This window comes from Hydractinia symbiolongicarpus, chromosome 1 (assembly GCF_029227915.1).
Source record: "Hydractinia symbiolongicarpus strain clone_291-10 chromosome 1, HSymV2.1, whole genome shotgun sequence".
Lineage (NCBI taxonomy): Eukaryota > Metazoa > Cnidaria > Hydrozoa > Anthoathecata > Hydractiniidae > Hydractinia > Hydractinia symbiolongicarpus.
In genome coordinates, this window is record NC_079875.1 from 31,222,199 (window position 1) to 31,225,617 (window position 3,419).

The 3,419-nt window shown below is 45.2% G+C and overlaps 1 protein-coding gene across 1 annotated transcript; it reads left to right on the top strand.

The window, feature by feature from the left end:
- Nucleotides 1-233: 233 nt before the first annotated feature.
- LOC130630139 (uncharacterized) lies at nucleotides 234-2,405 on the top strand. Its single transcript, XM_057443536.1, has 3 exons — nucleotides 234-903; nucleotides 1,050-1,912; nucleotides 1,992-2,405. Exons 1-3 carry the CDS (start codon nucleotides 234-236, stop codon nucleotides 2,403-2,405), a joined length of 1,947 nt encoding a protein of 648 aa, XP_057299519.1.
- The last annotated feature ends 1,014 nt before the right edge of the window (nucleotides 2,406-3,419 follow it).

Below are 3,419 nucleotides of genomic sequence, written 5' to 3' on the forward strand. Positions count from 1 at the left end.
TACCGCCGCTCTGGCCATGGTGCTAGAAATGCAAAAGCAACAAAAAGTCATGCAGGAACAATGGACCCAATTCATGTCCCAAGTCCTCCCTCCCTCTGAACAACCAAGCACCTGCACCTCCATCTACCAACGAAAGAAATCGATGTTCGAAACCGGACCGACCGACGATTTCTGCGGATTGCAGTGACAATAAATGGATAATCTTCACGGATGCGTGGAGACGATACAAACAAATGACCCACCTTCAAAACATACAGGATATCAGGAATGAACTACGCTCCACCTGCGATTCCAACGTGAATGAAATGCTTTACAACTTTGTTGGGCCAGACGCCCTCGATAGAGCCACCGAAGCGGAACTGCTATCATACATCAAATCGGTTGCAGTAAAAACGATTCACCCTGAAGTTTACCGACAACAGTTCATCTCCATGCGACAAAGTGACAGCGAAACGATCACTCACTTCATCTCCCGTTTAAAATCTCAAGCGATGCTCTGCAACTTTTCACGTAAATGTGACTGCGATGACCAAAACTGTGAAATATCGTATTCCGAAAATATGATTATGTCGCAAGTCATAGCAGGATTATTGAGCTCCTCCCATCGCACAAAGATCTTAAGTGAAATGACTTCCATAGAGACACTTACCCAAATGACAGACCACCTCCTTACACTCGAAGCAACCGCCCAAGCCACGGAGCACTTCAAACCATCATTGCCCGCCCAATCAGATGTAAGCGGCGTCAAATCCGACTACCAACGCAACAAACGTAGTGACTTAAGACAGAAGTCACAAGGCAACAATCGCCCAAACTATCAGGAAGGGGATCGAAAATGCAGAGGATGTGGACACAACCGTCATCCAAAAGGAAGAGAGCAATGCCCAGCACAAGGCAAAAAATGTAATAACTGTGGAAAACTTAACCATTTCGCGAATGTTTGAATGTTTACATGAGCAGTAAGACGAACGCCATTCAAGACGCCCCAGATCCATCCGACCCAGCCGAAACTTCCTTCCTTGGTAGCATCACCGAGTCCTTCTGACTAGATGGCGTACCTCACGGACAATGGGAAAATGATAAATTCATCGAACAAAAACCATCCCCACAGCCAACAGTAAATATATCTATTTCACTCAACTCATCTGCACATCAGAAACTTTGTAAATCGTTTTCTTTGAATAAACTTCAACCTACCAGAGTTAGCGCCATCGCTGATACTGGCGCTCAAACATGTACAGCAGGAATAGAACTGCTTTCACAATTGAATTGTAGTAAAAACGCTTTGATAAAAACTCGACATCGTCTCCGCGCTGTGAACAATAACGACATCAGTATTAAAGGCGCAATCATTGCTGACATCACCGTCGGTACATCGACCACCACAGAAATTGTTTACTTATGTGACAAAGTTAAAGGATTTTTTCTATCAAAAACAGCACTGAAAAAGTTGAACATCGTACACTCTACCTTCCCGGAGCAGATTGCAACCAGCCAACTGAATGCAACAGACTCACCAGACGACTCCGTTGCCGAGGGCGGATGTCCACGTCGTTCACCATGTCCACCCATACCTGACACGATTCCGTTTCCAGCGACACCAGAGTATACAGAACAATTAGAGGTTTGGATCAAAACATACTTTTCGAGTAGTGCATTTAACACTTGCAAACACCAAAAGCTACAAGTGATGACAGGCGAACCATTAAAAATCCAATTTCGTGAGGACGAAAACCCCGTCTCCGTTCATAAACCAATACCAGTACCACATCACTGGAAAGAATCCGTCAAAGACCAACTCGATCAAGATGTAAACTTGGGGATAGTCGAACCAGTCCCAACCGGGACACCTACAAACTGGTGTTCTCGGATGATTACCGTTCCCAAGAACGACGGCACTCCGCGTCGAACAGTAGATTTGCAAAAACTAAACGCATCTACCAAACGAGAAACTCATTACAGCCAATCACCCTTCAACATCGTAAGTGTAGTTTCACCGCAAACCAAAAAAGACAACCCTCGACGCCTGGAACGGATACCACAGCGTTCCATTAGCCAACGACGCAAAAGAAGCAACGACATTCATCACCGAATGGGGCAGTTACCGCTACCTCCGAGCACCACAAGGATTCCATGGATCTGGAGACGGGTATACGAAACGCTTTGACGATATAACAAATGACTTTCCCCGTGTCCAACGTTGTGTAGACGACTCGATCCTTTGGAACTCTGACATCGCAACAGCATTTTGGCACACAATGAACTACATTACACTATGTGCCAACAACGGGATAGTGTTTAATCCCGAGAAATTTCAATTCGCGAAAGACACCGTTGAATTCGCTGGTTTTGTTATCACACCACATGGTTACAAACCAAACCAAAAAATCTTAAAAGGCATTTAAAACTTTCCATCGCCGACCAACATCACCGGTGTTCGATCATGGTTCGGCTTAGTAAACCAAGTCTCCTACGCCTTCGCACAAGCACCCATCATGACTCCGTTCAGAGAACTCTTGAAACATGATGGAAAATTCTATTGGGATGAGACGTTAGAGCGCGTATTTCAAGAATCCAAACAAAAGATCCTCGACAGCATCGATGAAGGCGTTCGCTCTTTCGAGATAAACCGACAAACCTGCATCACGACCGACTGGAGCAAGACTGGTATCGGCTTCACCCTTCTCCAAAAACATTGTTCGTGTCCTTCGATTAAGCCAACGTGCGGAGAAAACCACTGGAAAACATGCTACGCTGGTTCTCGCTTCACATCCCCCGCAGAGAGCGGATACGCACCAGTCGAAGGCGAAGCACTCGCTTTACTATTCGCCTTACAATCTTGCCGAATGTTTGTAATGGGATGCCCTAACCTAATTATCGCCGTCGACCAGAGTCTCTGGTACCAATATTTAACAAAAGAGAATTGTTCGAGCTAAAAAACCTGTTAGACATCAGAGAAAAGACTCTAATGTATAACTTCCAAGTAATCTACATCCCGGGCAAGAAAAACGTAGGAGCAAACTTCATGTCCCGGATACCGCTTTCACCACCGTCAAACACCTCTGATAAGATCGAGGCTACTATCTCGGCTTCTATCCACCTCCGTTTCAACCAAAACAACTCGTGTTCCCTTGAGGACATCTCACGCAAAGCATCTGAAGACGCCGAGTACAAAGATCTCCACCGTACAATTCTCGAGGGATTTCCAACCAACAAAGAAACTTTACCACAACATATCTTACCCTACTGGAGATTGAAAAATGACTTATATTGTGTAGACAATCTAATTATGCTTGAAGATCGCGTCCTGATACCACGCGCTCTTCGACGTACCCTACTAGAAGAGTTACACATCGGACACCAAGGCGTCAGCGCAATGAGAGAAAATGCAAAATGACGATTCTTCTGGCCACAAATGA